This window comes from Manis pentadactyla, chromosome 3, assembly GCF_030020395.1.
Source record: "Manis pentadactyla isolate mManPen7 chromosome 3, mManPen7.hap1, whole genome shotgun sequence".
Classification (NCBI taxonomy): domain Eukaryota; kingdom Metazoa; phylum Chordata; class Mammalia; order Pholidota; family Manidae; genus Manis; species Manis pentadactyla.
Genome location: NC_080021.1, coordinates 77917092 through 77941203, shown reverse-complemented (window position 1 = coordinate 77941203; position 24112 = coordinate 77917092). Strand labels below are relative to the sequence as shown.

The 24112-nt window shown below is 39.8% G+C and overlaps 1 protein-coding gene across 1 annotated transcript; it reads right to left on the bottom strand.

Annotated features, from left to right (window-relative positions):
- Positions 1 to 291: 291 nt before the first annotated feature.
- LOC130683081 (uncharacterized) lies at positions 292 to 22813 on the bottom strand. Its single transcript, XM_057499334.1, has 3 exons — positions 22706 to 22813; positions 17700 to 18148; positions 292 to 679 (listed from the first exon to the last, which is right to left on the bottom strand). Exons 1-3 carry the CDS (start codon positions 22811 to 22813, stop codon positions 427 to 429), a joined length of 810 nt encoding a protein of 269 aa, XP_057355317.1. The 3' UTR covers positions 292 to 426.
- Positions 22814 to 24112: the final 1299 nt, after the last annotated feature.

Genomic DNA, 24112 nt, shown 5'->3' with positions numbered 1-24112 from the left:
CCAGCAAAACATTTAGCAGGCTAAAAAAAAAATACTGGATTTTTAAATAAAATGTTATTTAAAAAGTCTCTGGAAACTGACCTACCTACAAAGGTAGGTCAATTTGTGTGCAGCAAGTGGAGAAACATTTATTCAAGAAAATTTACTGAATATCAGTAAGACTCTGTGGCCTTTGAGCCATGACCTGCTCCCATCCTCACTATTCCCAGCTGTGTGTGCTGGAAACTGTACTCTAGGTCGGTGCAGTCAAGGCATGGGTGTCCTCTCCACCCCTCCCACCTCCACCCCCCAGTTCCAACATAGTCTCTGGAGGGGCAGGCCACCGGCACCTCTCATCCTTCCCTAGTTCTGTGTTGCAGAACTTCTATTCTGTGTGTGTATGTGAGAATAGCCATGAAGAATGGGTCTTCCTTCTCCCACCTGTCCTTATCTGTAGGCTGGAAACTCCAGCTTGTTGGTAAGGCATAGTCTGCACTGGGAGGAGCGAGCTGAGAAGATCTGGAGCTGCCATTCCCACCCGATTCCGCACACTTGCCCCGAGGGTTCCGAGGAACAGAGAAGCAGGCTGCTGTCCTCTCCCCCAGGTCTGGTGCAGTGGTGCCAAGGTTCTTCTTGGGGGAAGGGCAGGCCTTTGGAATAACTATTTGGATCGGCGTGGAAGAGTTCATTCCTGCAGGCACTGTCAAAAAAATTGGAGATTTTAGTGAGCAAGCATTTATGACAGGGCTGGTAGCTCCACGATACCAGCAGCCACAAGCACAAAAGCAGCCAGCACACATGCAACAGAATCATCAAGGGAAAAAGAGACAGGTAGAGACTGGAGAAATCCATGCGCAGGCTTCCCTCAGGTTTCTCCTTCTCATAAGGAATCACATGGAGCACATTGCTCCCCAGCAACAAAAATGCATCATCACGTGTGACGTTTCTGCCCAGGAAGCCCATTAGAGACTCAACACCCCAGATTTTTCTTGGGGGGCTGGCCATGTAGGGATCTTTTGGCCAGCATATACCAAAACTCCATAGTTCCAGAAGGAAAGCAGGTATTCAGCATAAAACAAACTGCTGGTGCAAATACTCTAGGCAAAGCTAGCCTGCAGTCAATTAATTGAAAATACTTTTGTAAGATTGGAGGCACCAGAGGGAGGAGTGAGCATGTCGGACACTGATGTGCCAAAGTCCCCGGCTGCTGCCCTCTCCAAACCTGAAGAATGTGCCTTAGGCTAGCCAATCCTCATGCCACTGTAAATCTAAGCTCTGCCTCCCTCTACCTTCTTTAAAATCTCGCTGCCTGCCCTGCTGAGTGCGACTTCCCAAGCCTCCATTTCCATAGACTGGGGAACACTGCCCGGGAATTGCACTCAAATAAACTGCCTGGCCCTTTGTTGCCTCTCGTTGCCTGCTTATTTCAGTTACAATTTATCTTACATTTTGGAATTTATCTTACAACTTTGAGAGCCAATTTCTCAGTTACCAGTCAAGGGCTGATACTGCCAGTTAGATTGGAAAGATTCTAAAGACAGCAATCTCAGGCCTACCACTGTGTTAATACTGTTCTGCACAGGCACAGAAAAAAACATCTGAATACCTAACGGCTATTAAATGGCTTCCCAAATGTGATGAAAAATATGACATAACAATTAACTTCAAGTAGGATAAACTCAGAGAATCACATTCAGACACGTCATATAGTCAAATGTTGAAAGCCAAAAATAAAGAGAAAAATCTTAAAGGAGTAAGAGAAAAATGACTTATCACAAACAAGTAAATCTCAATGAAATTATTACTGCAGTGAGACAACATAATCAAAGTGCTAAAAGATAAAAACTGTCCACAAAGAACCCTATGTCAGCAAAGCTATTTTTAAAAAATGAAGGCACAATAAAGATAATCTCCAATAAGCAAAATCAGAATTTGTTGCAAGCAGTCCTGCTTTGTAAGGAACACTAAAGGAAGTTCTTCAGGTTGAAGGTAAGTGACAACAGATAGTAATTCACTTACATATACAAGCTCCAGTAAAGGTAATTACGTAGGTAATGATAAAAGATATTATGATGACATATGGGTTTTTCTTCTCTTAACTGATTTAAAAAGCAATCACAGAAAACAATATCTCTAAAATTGTATTGTTCCACTTACAGCATGTAAAAATGTAACATATTTACAATAACAAAAAGGAGAGAGGTAAGAATGAAGCTGCATTAGAGTAAGAAAGTAACTGCAAAAAGTAACTCAAATTCACAGTAATAAAAGAGAACCAGGAATGGTAAATAAGAAGGTTAATATTTTAGAAAAAGAACTACTATAAATCTATTTCTGATTATTTCTTCTCTTGGATTCTTTAAAAGATAGGATGATACAATCTTAACAATGTGTTACCAGATTGGTAACACATACACTTAATATATATAGCAATGGTAACAAAAAAGCAGGAAGGAAGGGAGCTATATAGGAATAAACTTTCTATATGCTACTGGAGTATAAATTAGAAGTTGATATGATACATTAAGACGTATTCTGTAAGCCTATAGACTTTACTAAGAAATGAGTTCAACAAATATAGTAAAAAAAAAATCACTAAAGAAATTTAAATGCTACATTGGAAAATATCAATTTAAGACAAAGGGAGTAAGGAAGGAAAAGAGGAAGAAAGTAACCATAAAATACATAGAAAACAAAAAGCCAATAATTTCAGAGGAAAATTGAACACTATCATTGATAATAAGAATTATGACTGGGTTAAACAATCCAATCAAAAGGCAGAGATTGTTGGAATGGATAAAAACTACATGCTATCTATAGGCAACACACTTTAAATTAAGAAATACAAAAAGATTGAGAGTAAAAGAATGGAAAAAGATGTATCTGATAACAGCAACCATAAAAGAGCTGGAGTGCCTATGCTAACAGTAAACAATACATTTAAACAAAAAATGCTGCCAGATATGAAGAGGGGACATTTTATAATGCAAAAAGGGTCAATCTCATAGGAAGATATAACAATTATAAATATATAACACCTAACAACAGAGCCCCCAAATACATGAAGCAAAGAGTTACAGAATTGAAGGGGAAAACATAATTCAGCAATAATTAAATAGCAGTGGAATTGAATACCCACTTGCACTAAAGGCTAGGATTAGGTAGAAGATCAACACAGATATAGAGGACATGGGGATGCTAGAAAGTAATTAGATATATTTAGACATTTATAGAGTACTCTGTCCTATATCAGAATACATATTCTTCGTAAGTATACATGCAATATTCACCAGAATAGAACATATCCTAGTCCATAAAGGAGCCTCAACAGATTTGAAATAACTAATATTCTACAAAGTTCATTTTCTGACAGTGGAATTAATTTAGAAATCAATAAGAAAGACATTTAGATAATTCAAAATATGTGGAAATTAAACAATCAGGAATCAAAGAGGAGATACTACTGTTCTTACAGAAATAAAAATAATTATGAGAACAATATGAACTATATCCTAACAACTTTAAAAACTTAGGTGAAAAGGAAAAATGCCTAGAATGATACTAACCACCAAAACTAACTCATGAAGAAAAAAGGAAATGAAAGAAAATTAAATTATTAATAAAATGTCCAAAGCCCAGAGATTCAAGATGGTGGCATGAGAGGTGAGACAGAGAACTCCTCCCCAAACCACAAATAGTACAAAAATGTAGTTAATTAATACAACTAACCCTAAAACAGCAACAGGAAAGCCGGCGTAACCAGACTGCATACAGACCTCACCAACAGGGCAGACCTCAGGAAACAGGGTAACAAACAGGGTACCTCAGGAAACAGGGTACCAAAGCCTTAATCCAGCGGAACTCAAGCCCTTCCCCCACCCCAGTTCACCAGCAGGAGGAAGAGAAATGGACCTGGGAGGGGGTGGAAGCCTGGGACTGCTGAACACCTGGCCCTGGAGATCTGCTAAATGAGCAGAAACCTGCAGTGTGTAGTGCTCTGGAGGTTCGGGAGTTGGGACAGGCGGAGTGCCTGAGAGAGTAACATTCCGTCTTTCGTGGAGGACGGGATCCACACCCGGCCGCTCTGTGACACAGGAAAGGCAGGCGGTCTGAGAGGCTTCCTAGCAGCGAGAGGGCTGCTGAAGGAGCAAGGTTTGCACGGACTTGCTGCATGGGAGAAGGGAGAGCTGGACAAGGTTGTCTGGGTGCACATGCTGCCCAGCAGGTTGGGAATTTTGAGGAGTTTCAGGCACTCCCTCCCCCTGGGTGGCTGCTCAACTCCGAGTCCCCTGAGAGTGACACACAGCCTGCTGAGCCTTCCTCCTGGCCTGACAGCACTGGCTCGCAAACCAGCAGTCACTGCGCTGGTGTCAGACCAGCCAAAAATCAAATGAGTGGACGGTACTAGGAGCTGATGAGGATGTGAAGCAACATATATTGCTGGTGGGAGTATAAATTGGTTTGGAACATAAAAACAGTTTGAAAAACTGACAGTATCTAATAAAGCTAAACATACACTGGGTCTTTTACACAGCAATTTCACTCCTGGGCATCTAATGGAAATAAGGGTTTATGTTTATCAAAAGACATGAATAAGAATGTTCATATTAGCATTATTCATAATAGCCCCACACTAGAAGCAACTCAAATATCCCCTGGTGGCATAATGGAGAAATGAACTGTGGTGTACTCACACAAAACAACAATAGACAGTATTGAAACACCACAATACATGGAACGCCAACAAGTGAATTTCAAAAAACATAATTCTGAGCTAAAAGAACCAGATGCAAAGAATGTGTAACATTTAATTTCCTATGAGGTTCAAAACCAGGCCCAACTGATACATGATTTGAGCACTTACAGGAGTTCTGACTGGGAGGGAGCAGAAGGGGTCTTAGTGGTACGAGCTGAGAATAGAAATTCTGTCTCATCTACAACAGAGTGATCCCGATGCCTCCCAACCCCCCAGCCCCAGAAAACCATTTGGCAAGGTCTGGGGACAAGTTTTGCATGTCACATCTAGGAAGGGCTGTTCCTGGCATCTTGTGGATCAAGGCCAAGGATGTTGCTGAACACCTTATAATGTACAGGAGATATTTAATCTGAAATGTCGACAGTGCTGAAGCTGAGAAATCCCGATCTAAATGATGGTCACTTGGGGTATATTTAGGTAAGCTTTATTAAACTGTACACTTAAGACTTGTACACTGTACTCTAAGTTTCTACAAATAAAAGCAATCTCGAGTGTCACAAAAATATTTGGAGCACCTCACTGAGATTTAGTATACTCATGTAGAAACTTTCAGTTTTATAAATAGTCTAATTTGATTGGAGAGCCTACTGCCCTGAATTCACCAGGAATTACATTAAGTCAGGAAGAACAGAACTCATTATCTACAGTTGCCATTAAATGCAAAGAAGTATTATACCTTTCTGTACAGCAGAAAATTTGTGTATTAGTATCAGGGTTATAATTAGAAATCGACATTTGTAGAAATGCAATAAAGGTATATGGTTAAGTCCACACATCTGGGATTCTCTGGGAACCATCAGAAGATAGAGAGAAATTTAAGAAAAATATACATGTATTTTTATACAGTAGCCTAATCTTGGTTCAAACATAAAAACTTCTTGCTACTATCAACAAATTAAGAAATCTATCTACTAGTCCCTTAAATCTCATCATCACTCCACCCTGAGTCATAATCATTTGCAAGTGTGCCGTCAGGGATAGGTTGCATCAGTCTTTCCACTCTCTTGCATAAATGGAGCAGCTATACAAGGCTGATCTAGCCATACAGCCTTAGAAGGGTTACAAGTACTGGGTGTTGCTAGCATTTGAACAGCACCACAACCTGTGTTCTATCGGTGAGCAAATATTGTTCAGTTAGTGTCAGAGGTGACTGCCGCACAAATGGAGACAAACCAGAGAACAAGGAGTTCTCCTCTACTTTCCTGCCAGCTAAGGGGCATGTCGGACAACCCTGGACCTCACAAGTCAAACTACTGAGTAACTTTGCATGAGACATCATTGTCTTAAATCCAAATACTAATATGTACTTTTTTAAAAAGGATTTTGCAATTTAGAATACAATTAAATAATAACTAGAAATTGAGCATTTCCAAACCAGAAAGGTTAGCTGGTTTTAATAATCATTGAAATAAGCAAAATATCACTGCTGGGCAATGGGGCACGTAACTCATATTTCATGAATGATTTCCCATACAAGTAGCTAGGATCTAATCAGCTGGATTAGAGTCAAGGTAATTTATTCTATGAATTCATAATCGTGTATTACCTTGAGCATTTAGTCACATCAAACTTTATTGTGAATGGCCGCTAGAAAGTCCATTCAATTGTGCTATGAACTGACTTACTCCATGCAGTGTTGTCTAAACTCTTGAGCTACTCAAGGAAATATTCAGGGACCATCTCAGATAGTGCTGGGTAGTCAGTGATTCAACTTATACTAAATGCTAAGCTCTGACTCAGAGTGAACCCTATTAGCTGCTGGCTGACACTATACATACTTGAATAGAAGCCTGCATTGTGAGTCACCTGGTGGCACACCGAGAGCCAACCCGATATTCCCAATCCGACAGTGATTCACATCATAATCATATTGGGACCTGACCTAACACATGTGATTTCAAAACTCAGTTCTGCTTAACTGGCTTGGGAGCATGCTAGAAAGTCCCCCTGCCGCCCCCCCCACTTAATGCCCTATATTTCTGTCAAGAACATGTGGTAGGTATACAGAGATGCAAAGTCAAGGGGAAAATACCCAGCTCACTCCCTGGAGAGAGCCATGTTTCCTTCTTCAAGGACTCAGGCAGCTCCTAGAAGTGCCTTTCCTGAAGACACACCATTCCTATAAAAACCTTTGCAAGACCAGATGCTCACTTGAAAGGCTCCGCCATGTAATTCCTAAACTGCTCACATGAGGGCTGGATCTTTAATCTACCAGGTGCATCTGTCCGTGGAAGGTGAATGTCATTAGACTGCCACATACAGACATGACAGAACAGTAGGATTTTAGGGACTGCTCTTCAAGGGCCTGGAATGAAACTAGTTACCAGGAGATTACATTAAAATAAGAAAGCTTTTTTTCTCTTTCACTGTTGTGTGTTCACAAAATCTGGAATAATCACATCTCCTATGTAAATTTGGAGGCCTTCTCTAAAAGCTATCTTACAGGGAAGACCTTCAAAGTCAGGGGGAAGGAGATTTTAACAATTAAGAAAAGCTCAAAAAATTATTTCAAATGTAAAAGTGCTACAAGGGATTAATAGAATATACAACAAAATACACACTTTAGTGGGGCCTTAAATTCTGCTGGCTCTGACTCTGGCTTGATCTGTGGCCTCACCTTTGCAGTCTCGTATCTTCTGTTGTGAGGACTGTGATGAAACTGGAATAGCCAAACTGATGCCTGATCTTTCTGGTGTTGGATACGACATGTGCTGTGTATTTTTGCCTTATACCTTCAGGTTTTCTGTCTGTTGAAGGTTCATAAATCTGTAGTAAACAAGAAATCATCTATGTGGTATGCGAGGGCCCTGGGGGGCCCAGTCAGAAGACCTAATTCTAACTCTATTTCAGCCTATTTAGTTGGAGAACCCTGGCCAGGTCCCCTAACCTCTCTGAATGTTTCCTCATCTGTAAAGTGAAGGAGGTGGACCAAGTAATCTTTTGTCATTCTAAATTCTTGATATCAAGGGTATTCTGGCTAAAATATGATCTCAGAAAAGTTAGCACTTTTAGCCCCTAAGGTAAACTTCTGGATTCTCTTGAATAAAATTGACTCAGTGCAGTATTTTAGTGCAACGGATTTTCTGTACATACCCGATCTAATGTGTTCTTGAAAGTGTATATCTATAATGTGAAATATTCTGAAGGATTGAGATAATTTTCCTAAAATGCTGTTTGAAGCTTGAAAGAAAATATTTCATAATTATTTTAAATAAAAGGGTCCAGGTAATGAAGAAATGCATTGTATTCTAATGTAAATACTGACAGAAAATATTTACTGTTTTTCTAATTTTGATGTTGGAAATTTTTTATTTCATTATGAATACTCTTTATATCGTACAAATATAATGTATTTTGTTCCAGATATATATCTATATATTTTTTTTTGGTAAAGTTTTTATTTTGAATGTTTTCCTTTTTTTTCTTTCCTTTTTGTTTTATTCATTTTGTTATCATTATTCTACAATTACATGAAGAACATTATGTTTACAAGACACCCCTTCACCAAGTCCCCCCCACAAACCCTATTACAGTCACTGTCCATCAGCATAGTAAGATGCTGTAGAATCACTACTTGTCTTCTCTGTGTTGCACATTCCTCCCTATGCCCCCCACCCACATTATACATGCTACTCATAAGGCCCCCTTTCTTTTTCCCCACCCTTATCCCTCCCTTCCCACCCATCCTCCCCAGTCCCTTTCCCTTTGGTAACTGTTAGTCCATTCTTGGGTTCTGTGATTCTGCTGTTGTTTTGTTCCTTCAGTTTTCCTTTTTACTTATACGCCACATATGAGTGAAATCATTTGGTACTTGTCTTTCTCCACCTGGCTTATTTCACTGAGCATAATACCCTCTAGCTCCATCCATGTTGTTGCAAATGGTAGGATTTGTTTTCTTCTTATGGCTGAATAATATTCCATTGTGTATATGTACCACATCTTCTTTATCCTTTCATCTACTGATGGACACTTAGGTTGCTTCCATTTCTTGGCTATTGTAAATAATGCTGCTATAAACATAGGGGTACATCTGTCTTTTTCAAACTGGTCCTACAAGTGAAATTCCTGTGTCAAATGGTATTTCTATTTTGAGTTTTTTGAGGAACCTCCATACTGCTTTCCACAATGGTTGAACTAATTTACATTCCCACCAGCAGTGTAGGAGGGTTCCCCTTTCTCCACAATCTTGCCAACATTTCTTGTTGTTTGTCTTTTCAATGGTGGCAATCCTTACTGGTGTGAGGTGATATCTCATTGTGGTTTTAATTTGCATTTCTCTGATGACTAGCGATGTGGAGCATCTTTTCATGTGCCTGTTGGCCATCTGAATTTCTTCTTTGGAAAACTGTTTGTTCAGCTCCTCTGACCATTTTTTAATTGGATTATCTGCTTTTTGTTTGTTCAGTTGTGTGAGCTCTTTATATATTTTGGATGTCAACCCTTTATCGGATCTGTCATTTATGAATATATTCTCCCATACTGTATGGTACCTTTTTGCTCTATTGATGATGTCCTTTGCTGTACAGAAGCTTTTCAGCTTGACATATTCCCACTTGTTCATTTTTGCTTTTGTTTCCCTTGCCCGGGGAGATATATTCATGAAGAACTTGCTCATGTTTATGTCCATGTGATTTTTGCCTATGTTTTCTTCTAAGAGTTTTATGTTTTTATGACTTGCATTCAGGCCTTTGATCCATTTCAAATTTACTTTTGTATATGGGGTTAGACAGTGATCCAGTTTCATTCTCTTACATGTAGCTGTCCAGTTTTGCCAGCACCAACTGTTGAAAAAGCTGTCATTTCCTCATTGTATGTCCATGGCTCCTTTATTGTATATTAATGGACCATATATGTTTGCTTTAATGTCTGGAGTCTCTCTTCTGTTCCACTGGTCTGTGGCTCTGTTCTTGTGCAGTACCAAGCTGTCTTGATTACTGTGGCTTTGTAGTAGAGCTTGAAGTTGGGGAGCAAGATCCACCCCATGTTATTCTTCCTTCTCAGGACTGCTTTGGCTATTTGGGGGTCTTTGGTGGTTCAATATGAATTTTAGAACTATTTGTTCCAGTTCGTTGAAGAATGCTGTTGGTAATTTGATAGGGATTGCATTGAATTGCTTTGGGCAGGGTGGCCATTTTGACTGTATTAATTCTTTGTAGCCATAGCATGGGATGAGTTTCCATTTGTTAGTGTCTTCTTTAATTTCTCTTAAGAGTGTCCTGTAGTTTTCAGGGTATAGGTCTTTCACTTCCTTGGTTTGGTTTATTCCTAGGTATTTTATTCTTTTTGATGCAATTGTGAATGGAATTGTTTTCCTGATTTCTCTTTCTGTCAGTTCATTGTCAGTGTATAGGAAAGCTACAGATTTCTGTGTGTTAATTTCCTATCCTGCAACTTTGCTGTATTCCGATATCAGTTCTAGTAGTTTTGGGTTGGAGTCCTTAGCGTTTTTTATGTACAATATCATGTCATCTGCAAATAGTGACAGTTTGACTTCTTCTTTACCAATCTGGATACCTTGTATTTCTCTGTTTTGTCTATTTGCCATGGCTAGGACATGCAGTACTATGTTGAATAACAGTAGGGAGAGTGGACATCCCTGTCTTGTACCCGATCTCAGAGGAAAAGCTTTCAGCTTCTCGCTGTTCAGTATGATGTTGGCTGTGGGTTTATCATATATGGCCTTTATTATGTTGAGGTACTTGCCCTCTATACCCATTTTATTGAGAGTTTTTATCATGAATGGATGTTGAATTTTTTCAAATGCTTTTTCAGAGTCTATGGAGATGATCATGTGATTTTTGTCCTTCTTTTTGTTTATGTGGTGGATGATGTTGATGGATTTTTGAATGTTGTACCATTCTTGCATCCCTGAGATGAATCCGACTTGATCATGGTGTATGATCCTGTTGAATTCAGTTTGCTAATATTTTTTTGAGTATTTTTGCATCAATGTTCATCAGTGATATTGGTCGGTACTTTTCTTTATTAGTGGAGTCTTTGCCTGGTTTTGGTATTAGGGTGATGCTGGCTTCATAAAATGAGTCTGGAAGTATTCCTTCTTCTTCTATTTTTTGGAAAACTTAAGGAGAATGGGTATTTTGTCTTCTCTGTATGTCTGATAAAACTTTGCGGTAAATCCATCTGGCCTGGTAGTTTTGTTCTTGGGTAGTTTTTTGATTACCGATTCAAGTTCTTTGCCGGTAATTGGTTTGTTTAGATTTTGTGTTTCTTCCTTGGTCAGTCTTGGATGGTTGTATTTTTCTAGGAAGTTGTCCATTTCTTCTATGTTTTCTAGCTTGGTAGCATATAGGTTTTCATAGTATTCTCTAATAATTCTTTGTATTTCTGTGGGGTCTGTTGTGATTATTCCTATCTTGTTTCTGATTCTGTTGATGTGTGTTGATTCTCTTTTTCTCTTAATAAGTCTGGCTAGAGGCTTATCTATTTTGTTTGTTTTCTCAAAGAACCAGCTCTTAGTTTCATTGATTTTTTCTGTTTTATTCTTCTCAATTTTATTTATTTCTTCTCTTATCTTTACTATGTCCCTCACTCTGCCAACTTTAGGCCTCATTTGTTCTTCTTTTTCCAATTTTAATAATTGTGTCTTTAGACTATTCATTTGGGATTGTTCTTCCTTCTTTAAATATGCCTGGATTGCTATATACTGTCCTCTTAAGACTGCTTTCGCTGCATCCCAGAGAAGTTGGGGCTTTGTATTGTTGTTCTCATTTGTTTCCATCTACTGCTTGATCTCTATTTTGATTTGTTCATTGATCCACTGATTATTTAGGAGCATGTTGTTAAACCTCCATGTGTTTATGAGCCTTTTTGCTTTTTTGTACAATTTATTTCTAGTTTTATACCTTTGTGGTGTGAGATGTTGGTTTATAGAATGTCCATCTTTTAAAATTTACTGAGGCTCTTTTTGTGGCCTAGTATTTGGTCTATTCTGGAGAATGTTCCATGTGCACTTGAGAAGAATGTGTACCCTGTTGCTTTTGGGTATAGAGTTCTATAGATGTCTATTAGATCCATCTGTTCTAGTGTGTTGTTCAGTGCCTCTGTTTCCTTACTTATTTTCTGTCTGTTGGATCTGTCCTTTGGAGTGAGTTGTGTGTGGAAGTCTCGTAAAATGAATGCATTGCATTCTATTTCCTCCATTAATTCTGTTAGTATTTGTTTCACATATGTTGTTGCTCCTGTTTTGGGTGCATATATATTTATAATGGTTATATCCTCTTGTTGGATTGACCCCTTTATCATTATATAATGTCCTTCTTTATCTCTTGTGGCTTTCTTTGTTTGGAGCCTATTTTTTCTGATACTAGTACTGCAACACCTGTTTTTCTCTCCATGTTGTTTGTATGAAATATCTTTTTCCATCCCTTGACTTTTAGTCTGTGCATGTCTTTGCGTTTGAGGTGAGTCTCTTGTAAGCAGCATATAGATGGGTCTTGCTTTTTTATCCATTCTTTTACTCCGTATCTTTTGATTGGTGCAGTCCATTTACATTTTGGGGTGATTATTGAAAGATATGTACTTTTCGCCATTGCAGGTTTTAGGTTCGTGGTTACCAAAGGTTCAAGGTTAGTTCTTTACTATCTTAGTGTCTAACTTCACTCACTTATTGAGCTATTATAAACACCATCTGATGATTCTTTATTTCTGAGTCTCTTTTTGTGTGTCTCCCTTCTTATTCCTCCTCCTCCATTCTTTGTATGTCAGGTGGGTTTTTTTTTTTGTATGTGTGTGTGTGTGCTCTTTTAAGTTTCCTTTGACTGCTTTTGTGAGTAGTTGATTTCACTTTTTGCCTTTAGTTAGTATTTGATTGTTCCACTTTCTTTGCTGTGATTTTATTTTCTCTGGTGACATCTGTTTAGCCTTAGGAGTGCTTCCATCTAGAGCAGTCCCTCAAAAATACCTTGTAGAGGTAGTTTGTGGGAGGCAAATTCCCTCAACTTTTACTTGTTTTTGAATTGTTTAATCGCTCCTTCATATTTAAATGAAAATTTTGCTGTATATAGTATCCTTGGTTCAAGGCCCTTCTTTTTCATTGCATTAAATATATTATGCTATTCTCTTCTGTCCTGTTAGGTTTCTGTTGAGAAGTCTGATGATAAACTGATGGGTGTTCCTTTGTAGGTGACCTTTTTTCTCTCTTTGGCTGCCTTTAATACTCTGTCCTTGTCTTTGATTTTTGCCATTTTAATTATTATGTGTCTTGGTGTTGTCCTCCTTGGGTCCCTTGTGTTGGGAGTTCTTTGTGCTTCTGTGGTCTGAGAGGCTATTTCTTCCCCCAGTTTGGGGAAGTTTTCAGCAGTCATTTCTTCAAAGACACTCTCTATCCCTTTTTCTCTCTCTTCTTCTTCTGGTACCCCTATAATGTGGATATTGTTCCATTTGGATTGGAGACACCAAGTTCTCTTAATGTTCTTTCATTCCTGGAGATCCTTTTATCTGTGTCTGCATCAGCTTGTTTGCATTCCTGTTCTCTGATTTCTATTCCATTAATGGCCTCTTGCAAGTCATCCATTCTGCTTTTACATCCTTCCAGAGATTGTTTTATTTCTGTATTCTCCCTCCTTAACTCTTGCATATTTCTCTGCTGCTCCATCAGCATGATTATGACCTTTATTTTGAATTCTTTTTCAGGAAGAGTGGCTAAATGTATCTCCTCTGATTCCCTCTCAGGGGAGGATGTCTGGGTTAGTCTGGTCTGTATCAAATTCTTCTGCATTTTCATGGCAATGGAGGTAGTCGTAGGCAGTTGGTGCGTGTGTGAGCTGGGAGAACTGAGTTCCTTTCCCTTGCTCCTGGCCTTAGTTTCCTGGGAGAATGGCAACTCTTAGCGGCTTCTGCTGGGCAGCTTCATGCAGACGGGGTCTCTGATTCTTGCCTGGCCACTGTTGAGTAAGCTCTGTGATTGCTGTGGGTGAGGCCGCTTTCAGGCTACTGCTCCGCTATGGTGCTGTAGAAGGCTGTTTATCACCATTAGGGGCGTAAGAGCTGTGCTGCTGCCCAGGGGGTTAGGGCACCAGGAGTTCCCCGGGATTCCCAGCTGCTGGTCTGACTGTGCCGGGACGCTGCCGTCCAGCTGTGAGGTCCCTGTCCCTTTAAGACTTTCAAAAAGCACTCGCTTTTCTTTTGTCCAAGGTGCCCCAGCTGCAGGGACCTGCTTGCAGGTTTTACTGTCTCGTTCCCCTGGAATCCAGCACCCTACGCACTCTGTGTCTGCGCTCCAGTGCGGATGGCTAGGGTTGGGTATTTAGCAGCCCTGGGCTCCCTCTCCCTCCCCGCTCTGACTCCTCTCCTCTCACTGGGAGCTGGAGTGAGGGGCGCTTAGGTCCCGCTGGGCCACAGCTTGTATCTTACTCCCTTCATGAGGTGCTGGGTTCTCACATGTGTAGATGTAGCCTGCCTGTTGTCCTGTATCTTCTGGTCTCTCTTTTAGGGATAGTTGTATTTTTTGTATTTTCAAAAATATATATGTTTTTGGGAGGAGATTTCTTCTGTCCTACTCATGCCGCCATCTTGGCTCCTCCCCTCCCATACATAACATTTTAACTGACATCCTTTGACTTACTTGTTACCTTTATTACAGTCAACAATCCTATTTTACTTTCCTATTCCTCCCATTTATTCTTGTTTTGTTCTTGCTACTTTGTTTAAATATGCAATGTTTATATACTGTTCTTCCACTCATGCTGTCATCTTGTTTTCACATCAACTCTAAAATTAAATATGTTAGATATTTGTCATTAGTTCTTTTGCTGATATTTCCCCACTGATCTCCCATTTGTATAAAACTCATCCACCTGTATATTCCTCAAGAAAAGCTCAGGTGTACAGTACAGCCACAGATCTTGCACGTTCTAAGAAGTTTTTCTACAGTCTGGCCCCTTGAATGGCAGCTTGACTGGACGTAAAATCCTTGGCTTACAGTTTTTTTTTTTTCCTTGACTTTCTTGAAAATATTATTCTGCTCTTGATATCTCTGGTGCAAGCCTATTTTCTTACCCTCATTTTTTTGCCTTGAAGCATTGACATATTTTCCATTGTTAGAGTTTTACTAGGATAATTCTCAAGGTTGATCATTTCTGGCTAATTTTTCTAGGTTTCTTCGTATGTACACTTAACTTTTCTCATTTCTAGAAATAATTTTCTTGGATTGTGGTATTGGTTCTGTTCCATTGTTTTGTTTTCTTCAAGGATTCTAATTATATATTTATATTCTGATGTATATATAATCTTTCTTTGCTTATCTTCTGTTTCAGTTCCTTTCTCTCTCTCTCTTTGCTATTGTACCTACTTTGTTTTCATTCTTTCAGTTTTCTTGGTTTTACTCAGCATTTCTTATTAAATTTTCATTCAAATGTATTTTCTTTGGACTCCTAATGATTTATTCTTCATTTTTGAAATCTTTTCCCTTCCATTTCTGTTTTTGTTTTTTTAATATCTGATTCTAGCTTTTCTTTTTTTAAATTTATCCTAAGTGAGGTTAATTCTGGCAGTCCAGTGACTACCAGGAAGAAGAGTGCATTGAAAGTCATTGACTTGAAAGACAGGCGGCCAATGAACAAGGCCTTCTTCATCTGATGAAAAATCTAGATGTTTCCTCATGTATTCACTGAATGTGGTTCTGCAACTTATGAATGATTGGTTAGGTGTTCATAAACCCAGAGAGATGGACACTCCACAGGTTTGTATGGGCGCAGAAATTTATTCATCTTACAGTGTAAGAATAACAAAGGGACAATTTTTTTCTTTATTTTGGTTCCAGATATTAGGTTGTATATTTTAGGGCTGGAGCTGGACAGTAGAACTAATAATACCTTGTTCAGCCTTAGGTAGAAAATTAAATAAGTGGTGATAAATCTTTTAGTAAAAAGGGTTACACATGTTTATAACTTTAAGTGGGATGCTTTCTATTAATAGTTGAATAGCAAAAGAACTCTAGAGCTATACCTGTGGGTTTTTTCTCTCCACAGAGGTCTCATTTATGTTTCTTATATTGCATAATGTTTGAGAGTGATGACCTACTTGTCCTTGTAGTTAGGCAACATAGCCTGACCATTTTAACTGTTAAAAGCAACTGTCATTAATAGCTTGTTTAGCCCATCAATGTTTTGTAGAATACAGTTGCTGCTTTCCAGAAATATTGGCAGGCCCATCTCTCTTACATACTCATCAATAACACAACAGGTTCTAATAAAAGCCCCTTCCTTTCTTTTTTAGGCTATTCTGCATAGAACTTGCAAATAAAACTGCTATATTTCATAGGCTAATAATTTTATTTAACCTGAGTATAAACACAGTTAATGTGTTATTGTCATACTTTTGAGGATTCAGTTGACATACAACATGAACTAGGAAATGCCCCCCACCTAGGGTAACCCATAAGTGAGGCTACTTGTACTTTAGCAGATGTGGGGGAGGTTGAAACAATAAGGGCATGGAGTGAAGTATGGGCTATGACTGAAAGGAGAAGTGCACAAGGCCCCGTGAAGGTCTCCAGGACCTGAAAGAAAAATTCGATGGGCAGCCCAATAGAATCTTGTTAGAACTGTGGCAATATTACAAGAGTTTTGGGGTCTTTTGGGCTACTGGAAAGTGTTTATCCAGCACTTGGTGCAAATTCTGAGGCCCTTATAGCAGTTAGTACGAAAGGACATCAGGTGGGACTGGGATGAGACATATGCAGCTGCTTTTAGTGCTGCCAAGTGGGCAGTCAAGGTTGTACAGAACTTGAATGTAATGGACTCACCAAGGCCCTGTGAACTATGTTCATGTAACCAAAGATGGTTATGGATGGGTTCTTTAGCAGCAGCTTGAACGGACACACCAACCTGTTGGATCTGGTCACAACTATGGAAAGAAGCAGAGGTCTGGTACACCTCAGGGGAGGAAGAAGGGGACTGAGGGGTATTATGATTAGTACACATGGTGTGGGGGGGATCATGGGGAAGACAGTGTAGCACAGAGAAGACAAGTAGTGACTCTGTGGCATCTTACTACACTGATGGACAGTGACTGCAATGGGGTATGGGGGGGACTTGATAGTATGGGTGAATGTTGAAACTACGTTTTTCATGTGAAACCTTCGTAAGAGTGTATATCAGTGACACCTGAATAATAATAATAATAAAAAAGCCTGCAGGCTTATGATGGGGATTATGTTGAATCTACAGCCAATCTAGGGAGAACCGTCATCCAGTTGAATTTTGGAATCCCTGAACATACCACCTCTCTTCATTTATTCAAGTCTTCTTTAATTTTTCTCAGGAATTAAAAAAATTTTTGTTATTAATAACAATGTTATGAAGGATTCACATAAGCAACATTGTGGTTACTACATTCACCCATGTTATCAAGTCCCCCCAACACACACACACCCCTTTACAGTCACTGTCCATCAGAGTAGTGAGATGCTGTAGTGTCATTACTTGTCTTCTCTGTGCTATGCTGTCTTCCCCGTGACCGCCCTACATTATGTTGTGTTAATCGTAGTGCCCTTTAATTCCCTTCTCCCACCCTCCCCATCCACCCTTCCTCAGTAATGTTTTATGGTTGGTTCAAACCACCCTCTCCCTAGCAACAAGGTTCCCGCCGTAGAGCGAGCGGCTCTGGGTGTAAGGAACGTGGTGCCGTAAAGTCGTGAGTGTCAAAGGCAGGGGCGGTGCGGAGAGAAGCGGAGGACGTGGCTCGAACGGCCGCAGGAGGAGCAGACGGATGCCCCCAGGTGTGAGCGCAAGCTGCAGGCGAGCCCGCGGCGCAGTAACGGTGAATAGCGGGAGGGACCGGGTAGCGGCGAGTCCGGCAGCCGGGGCGCCCCGGGGGTAATGGGGGCGAGGCGGCCGGAGCCGGGACGGCCAAGTGGGTCGTAGCGCTCTCTGCCCGCCTCCGCCGCCGCAGCTGCCCGACCCGCGCCGCGGCCCCTCCGCTCGCCCTGACCCAAGTCTCTTACCTGGTTTCTCTCCCGCCGGCCGCTCCTGCCGCCGCTGCCGGCCCCCGGGACGGTTCTCCGCCGCCCCCGCCGCCGCCGCATCCCCGGCGCTGGGCGGGCGGCCGGGACGCGGCCGGCCAGTTTTCTGCTCTGGGTGGAGCAGCTGTTGCTTCTCTCCGCGCGTTTCCCCACTCTCTTGCCCCTCGGCGCCTCCTCGTCTCCTCATTCCCGTCCGTGTTAGCCTCCCTCAGGGCGGAGGCCCCCGGGAGCCGGGGAAGTAACTTGTGCCTGGCGCGGACCCTGCAAAGTGCCTGCCGCGCGCCGCGGTCCCGGCCAGCGCGGTCGCTGTCTCTCGTCCCCGCGGCTTGGGCCGGCCGGGGCTGCGGGCGCGCGGCGTGTGGCGGCGGGCTGCGGGCTGCGTGTCGTCCGTGCGCGCGTGTGCGCGGTCCCGCCTGAGTGTGAGTTAGGAACTAGAGCTGTTGGTAGAAGACCTTAAGAGTATGGCGGCCTGAGAAAAGCTTCAACGTCTGTTTTGCAGTACCAACCACATGTGTGCTGGAATTACTAGTAACAGATGCTTGTGACCACTTAATTCCCTCTCCCCTCCCTCTCTTTCCCCATCCATATTTAAAATTAAATGTGAATGGAAGATAAACGTGGGAATTAGGTCAATTTCTTATATTTATTGCTGTATTCTAAGACTATTCAAAGATCTTTCTCTTTTAAAGTATTCTAATTTCAAATTTTCAGATGTTTATTCCAATTTTGGTTTTTAGATATCTTAAATAATCCAGTTTCAAATTTCTTTTTGTAAAATGTGATAGTGTTGTTATTTAGATAGCTCAGTTACTATTCGTGGTCATCAACGGACAATATATCCTAATTTTCATAATCTAAGATCTTTATATCTATTCAGTCTACATTCTAATTGAATGTTTGGGTTTTTTGTTAAATGCTCAGAGTGTGAAGAGTTTTGATTAGAAAATTCATGATTCTCTTGGAATCTTACATTTTTAATATGGAAGACATCCTCAGAGGTCCCTTTTTATCTGAAAACTGATACAGATAAGCTCAAATTTAGGGTCTTTCAAGTTAGAAGCTGCGTAAGAGGCTTTCACATGGCTTTGAGGAGGAGTCATAGTCACGTGTGGGACCGCGCACAGTGATACTCTTCAAAGAATAGGTGGTGCGAACTTGGGCTCAGGAGAAACTTACTCTGCCATAGCTCTTGAAAAGGCTGTACAAAATCACTGTTTCTCTTTAATGTTTTCTCCTTTCTACCCTAAAAAACTAAGTTGGTATTAGTTTTGTAATAAAGTTGCTATTACTGATGTAATAAACATTAGTTTTTTAACCTCCGTCAAGTTTAAAATCTAGACATGCTCACACCATACTGAAGTTTCTTCTCAAAACTGATGTCCCAATAATGGCTTCCTTTAGGAACTAAGTTCCTATTGCTACATTTCTTTTTTAGCACTCTTTTGATACTCTTGCTTTTTGCTTCTTTTTTTTGTGGGGGTTGCTGGGGGGATAGTTGGAGGAGAGAAAGTAATTACATATTAATAAATATTGATCAAGACAATTAAAGAAATAATTTTGGAGCTGTAGGAATTTGGAGAATAATCCAAATCCATTTTTGCAGATAAGAAAACAGATTGAAGAGATAAAAGGACTGCTCAAGTGCTAGTACTACTTAGTATATAGTAAGTACTAGGTTATAGCTTTTCAGACTCGGAGCTCAGTATTCCTCTTATTAGACCATTTGTAACAGCTGAGAACTAGATGCCCTGAATTTTCAAATTTATCATAGTTCAGACCAAGATGTTTAGAATGCTTAGTCATCTCAGGTAAAAGTATTTCTAACCACTTGCCAAAATTGTATCAAATTTAGTAGTTGGTGTGACTAACAAAATATTTGAGTTGTAGAGAGTATTGCTTATAGGCATATTCCTATTTGGATTACAATTTTTACTTTTTATTCCCATTCTCAACTGCCATTCACTCTGTCCATCCCAATCCTCACTTGTACCCCATCTAATGTGTTTTATATATGTTCTTGGTTATGTCTCTGTCCTTGTAAAATTATCTAGTTCTTTTGTGTGTTTTGCATCTGCAAAGCTGCTATTTTGCTATATATTTTACTTTGTTCACTCAGCATTCTTTGAGATCTGGTCATGTATGTACATCTAGGTCATTGCTACTAACTGCAATATTTCATGGTTTACTTTAGCATAAATGCACAAATGGTCACAGTGACCTCTTTTTCCAAAGGTGTCGATAGAATCATAAAATAAAGTCAAAGTTTAACAGCAAGTAGAAGTTTTGGAAAGCAATATTTGATTCAGGGATGTTGACATGACACTTTGGGGAAATTTTATAGACTGTGAGGAGAACGTTGGATAATTTTAAGTGATTTGTGAAGAAGGTTCAAGAGTAGGCACCAGGGGTAAAGAGAGAAGACTTAGATCCTTCAGAGCAGTTGTTCTTCATCCCCTGAGGGCCACATTCTTTTGAGACTCTGATGTTAGCTTACAGAAATTTCCATATAAATTCTACAGTTTTACAACTACATGAAAGTCTTTCTATGTATGGGTCAACGCCTAACCCTATTCCCACTTAGAACCTGTACTTTAGAGGTTCTTGAGAGGTTTTATCCTATAGCTGTTATGTTCATGATAAATGTTGTCTCTAAGATAATTTCAGCTGTTTTTATATGTTGTTTTATTAGCTACTTCAAGTAGTTTAACTTTCAGTGGCACTTGGTTTTATCAGGCAAAACAGAGGACTGTTACTCATTTTTACTTTAGAGCTGAAACTATGTATATGGCCTAATTCACTTTCAGAGATCCTTCAAAGAGACAGTATTCCGTCCTTAATTTACTTGAGTGGCCTGTTTTTTTTTTGTAAGACTAATAAGTACATATGTTACTTCTTTTGTTTGTTTTGTGGTTTTTTTTTGCACTTTAAAAAAATTTTTGTATCATTAATATAAAATTACATGAGCAAATTTGTGGCTACTAGATTCCACCCATTATCAAGTCCCCACCACATACCCCATTACAGTCACTGTCCATCAGCATAGTAAGATGCAATGGAGTCACTACTTGTCTTCTCTGTGTTATGCTGCCTTCCTCATGCACCCCCCTACCTTATGTGTGCTAATCGTAATGCCCCTTATTCCTCTTCTCCCTCCCTCCCTTCCCACCCACTCTCCCTAGTCCCTTTCCCTTTGGTAACTGTTAGTCCATTCTTGGGTTCTGTGAATCTGCTGCTGTTTTGTTCCTTCAGTTTTTTGCTTTCTTCTTATGGTCCACAGATGAGTGAAATCATTTGGTACTTGTCTTTCTCTGCCTGGCTTATTTCATATATGTTACTTATAAATAAGAAAAGCTCTTGCAGCTGAATAAAGACATTTATTTTTTAAGAATATGTATAAATGTATAGCAGTTTATAGCTTTGACCATCAGATAATTTGGGATGTTAACGAAGAATTCTGGGTATTTATGACAGGTCCCACCCACTTCTCTGCTAGGGAGACTAGGTCATGTAATATATGGTATTTTAAATTATTCTGGATTAATCCATCTCAACAGCACCGGAGAGTAAAGTATACCCTGGTAGATATTAGGGTATAACCTTCGTAAAGTGTTTCACAGAAAATAAGTATTTCTCGATTATATTTTTGAAAATAATGCAAAATTGCTATGTTACTATATAATTCACTTGTGTGTGTCAGTGTGAGGACTATAAGAATCTGAACTTTTTCCACTTCAAAATTGGGCCAAATGAGTCCTCTCGGGTGATTACATTATTTTATCTGTGTCTTCAAGTCTCCAAGTTGTTCCTCCCTTCCCCTACCAAGCATATCTTTCTTTCAGAAGTCAAAACAGGGGGATTCATTTTATGAATTATTAACTTATTCTTTTTGTACACACATGAAACCATTTGTATGATAAACTATAGCAATTTAAAGTTTGGTTTTTGTCGATGGAGCTGCAGCTAATCTTTAAGACCCACTGATAGTGTTTTAGTAATAGCAGTTAACATTCTGAAAGGAACAGTAAATCACCTTCATTTTCATTTTCAGTTTTATATAATTTTACAATTTGGTACTCGATGATATTCTTTGTAGAAGATGAGATAGTATAATGTATCAAACATTAAATGATTGCCTAATGCATTGTAGGACTCCTAATTGCTAGGGATACAATGTTGGATAAAACTGGTTTTACACATATGGAGCTCATGGTCAAATGGTGGATAGAGACATAGAGACAGATACTGTTAATACAGTACAGTCACTAAAATATAGAGAAATGGAAAGAATGGTCAAAGAAAGCATTACCTGGAGAGATAATGTCCAAACTGAACATTAAAGGATCAGAGAGAGAGAGAAGGTGTGTGTGTGTGTGCATATAAGAATCGAGGTGAGGGGCGCAGAGGGGGATGGAAGCAGAGGACCAACCGAGAGGAGAACAGGAGCAAAAGCACATTGCAAATAAGGGGCAGAGAGTGATGGAGAGGTATGGAGGCAGATTGTGGAGGGTTCTTTATGCCAAGTTTAGGAACTTAGACTTCATCTCTGATTCTATCTTTTGGGAAGCCATCGAAGAGTTTTAAGCAGGAGCCTGATCTGATTGTAGTTAGGTTTAATAGATTACTCTGGTAGCTGTTGTGGATTATAAATTTGAAGGGAAAAAGATTTGAGGCAGGGAAGCCATTTGGAAGATAGTGGGCTTAATGAGAGCTGATGAGGGTTTAGATTCAGGCTCAGTTCATAGGAATGGAGAAGAGGGACAGATTTCAGATTCTTTACCTTTGTTGTTGGTAAGTAAGAAATTCAGTAGGATTTGATGCTTGCAAGTAGTCAGTGGAGACATAAACAAGCTTAACTCCAAACTGGGTTCTAGCTGGGGTGACCGCATGGATGGTAATGACACCAAACCAAGAGAGAATTTGTAGGGATCAATTTAGAAGCTCAGGAAGTCAGTTTGGGATGTTGTGAGTTTGAGATAGTAGTGAAATACCCAGTGCAGGAGGTCTAACAGGGCGGTTGGCCTTTTGAATTTGATAATGTGGGATGTGATGGGCTCTGGGCTAGAAAAATCAGTGTCTATAGAGGTGACTGAAACCATGGGACCATATAGGGCGTGTATATGGGCTCACGAGAAAAAAGAGAAGACAGCATCTTGGGGACCATCAGTGTTTCAGAGTCACGCAGAGGAAGGGAAGTCCCACAAAGGAGAGAAAGTGCTAACCAAGGACAAGTGAAGTAATGAGTGATCACTATTGGATCAAAGTGAGAAGAGAAACTACGCATTGTTAATGGAACAGTCTCCTTTGTGGGACTTCCCTTCCTCTGCATGACTCTGAAACACTGATGGTACAGTTGTGATTTCTTTAGTTGCCCTCTGTAGCCTAAATGAGTGATAGAAATCAGGAGGTAGCATTCATTCATCTAAGGACTGAGGTTTTACTAGGCTGGTACAGTGAAAAATGATGTGTAGGGAAGCTAAGGTATTGATTTAGAGCAGTTTAGATGATCCACTGTAGCAAATGTTGCATATTATGTTCTGTGTATTATTCTTTATAAATATTAACCTATTTAATCCTCACAACAACTGTAGTTGTCACAGAAGATTGTAGAATGTAAATTCCATGAGGGCAAGGAGGTATTTTTTTATTTGTGTATTCCCAGTGCCTGGCATAAAGAATGGGCTCAAATACTTGTTGAATTAATGAGTAGATATGAAGTGTACATATTATCCCATTTTACAGGTGTGGAAGATGTAACTTATGCTACTTAATGGCAGAGCTAGTAGGGGGAAGAAAGTGAGTCTAGGAGAGGGAGCTGGGATTCTATCACTGGAGATCTCTATGAAGTGTCCTAGAAATGGAAGGCAAGAGAGGTATGAGGAAGTATGGTCAGAGTGCAGTGTTGGATTCTACCTTTTTGAGGTGGAGTCATTCTGGGTGATGACAAAGGGACAGGTTTTAGGACTGGAGTAGAACAGAGGATGTTTCATTGTTGAAGCTCAATGGGACAGTAAGTAGATGTTGAGAGATTCCTAGGGTTTAAAATAAAAGTTTAGGTAGAGAGGAAGATTATGAGCAGTCCTCAGTAAGTGCGGAGCTATTACATGGAAATGTATAGAGAATAGTTGTGGGATTCACATATAAATCAAGTATAAAAATCAAATGAATAATCATATCTGATTTGATTGTTTATAGTTCATGATGCGTGATCAAAACCAAAAGTTTCTGTGATATGACTCTCCTTGCATTGTTCACCATGTAAGAACTTGTTCGTTATACTTCAGAAGATTGGAGACTGTTGAGAGTTAAGGTTTAGGGTTGATTAATGACTGTGTATTGAGTCCCCTATACAGAATTTTGTTGTTGTTAACAACCATTTGATCAATAAATATGAGAGG

Excerpts from the sequence above, each read along its gene's own strand:
- LOC130683081 (XM_057499334.1), bottom strand. The coding sequence starts at position 22,813 with ATGGTTTCAGTCACCTCTATAGACACTGATTTTTCTAGCCCAGAGCCC. Across the intron at positions 18,149-22,705 it reads TGTTAGACCTCCTGCACTGG|TTCCTAACTCACACTCAGGC; the intron begins GTATTTCACTAC and ends CAACAGCTCTAG. Across the intron at positions 680-17,699 it reads GCCGGCGGGAGAGAAACCAG|TGCCTGCAGGAATGAACTCT; the intron begins GTAAGAGACTTG and ends TTTTTTTGACAG.